The sequence below is a fragment of the Sinocyclocheilus rhinocerous genome, unplaced genomic scaffold, assembly GCF_001515625.1.
Source record: "Sinocyclocheilus rhinocerous isolate Xijiao unplaced genomic scaffold, SAMN03320098_v1.1 scaffold2401, whole genome shotgun sequence".
NCBI classification, from domain to species: domain Eukaryota; kingdom Metazoa; phylum Chordata; class Actinopteri; order Cypriniformes; family Cyprinidae; genus Sinocyclocheilus; species Sinocyclocheilus rhinocerous.
Genome location: NW_015647011.1, coordinates 1 through 575, shown reverse-complemented (window position 1 = coordinate 575; position 575 = coordinate 1). Strand labels below are relative to the sequence as shown.

The window sequence follows — 575 nt, the reverse complement described above, 5'->3', positions numbered from 1 at the left end:
CCTGTAATCGGCCTGCATTGCCTGCCTGTGCCTGTGCACGAGAGAATGGCGTTGCTCAGACTAACATGCGCCCCCTGCTGTTTGCATGCAGTCACTGCATCCAACAGATCCTGGAGGCGGTGCTTCATTGCCATCAAATGGGCGTGGTGCACCGAGATCTCAAGGTGAGTGACAGGTGATTCGTTCATCTCTGCGTGTATCGTGCATGCTTTTGTGTACAAATATGCTATGTGTGATGTGCGATTATGATGAGATGGTTAATATTCAGTAGGGGGCGTGGCTTAAAGAGAGAGGCCACCCAAAACTGAAAATTGTGTCATTTACTCGCACTCATGTCATTCAAAACCTGTATGGAACACAGGAAGAGATGTTGTGAAGAATGTGGGTTTGTGGTACCCGTTGACGTCTATAGTATTTTTCCATACAGTAGCAACTGTTTGGTTATTTGCATTCTTCAAAATTTCATCTTTTCTTAAGCAACTCATACAGGTTGAACAACATGAGGGTGAACGAATGATGTCAGAATTTTTTTTTTCGGGTGAACTGTCTTTTATACTCGCTATCTGATTTGGCAT

At 44.3% G+C, this 575-nt stretch overlaps 1 protein-coding gene across 1 annotated transcript in view; it reads left to right on the top strand.

Moving 5' to 3' along the window:
• The window catches only part of LOC107708196 (calcium/calmodulin-dependent protein kinase type II delta 1 chain-like), a gene marked incomplete at its 3' end in the record, with an annotated part of 28,291 nt that extends 28,116 nt beyond the window's left edge, over positions 1-175 (top strand). Inside the window, exon 6 of the mRNA XM_016512369.1 lies at positions 92-175. Coding sequence (XP_016367855.1) covers positions 92-175 — 84 coding nt within the window. The remainder of the gene's footprint in view (positions 1-91) is intronic.
• Positions 176-575: the final 400 nt, after the last annotated feature.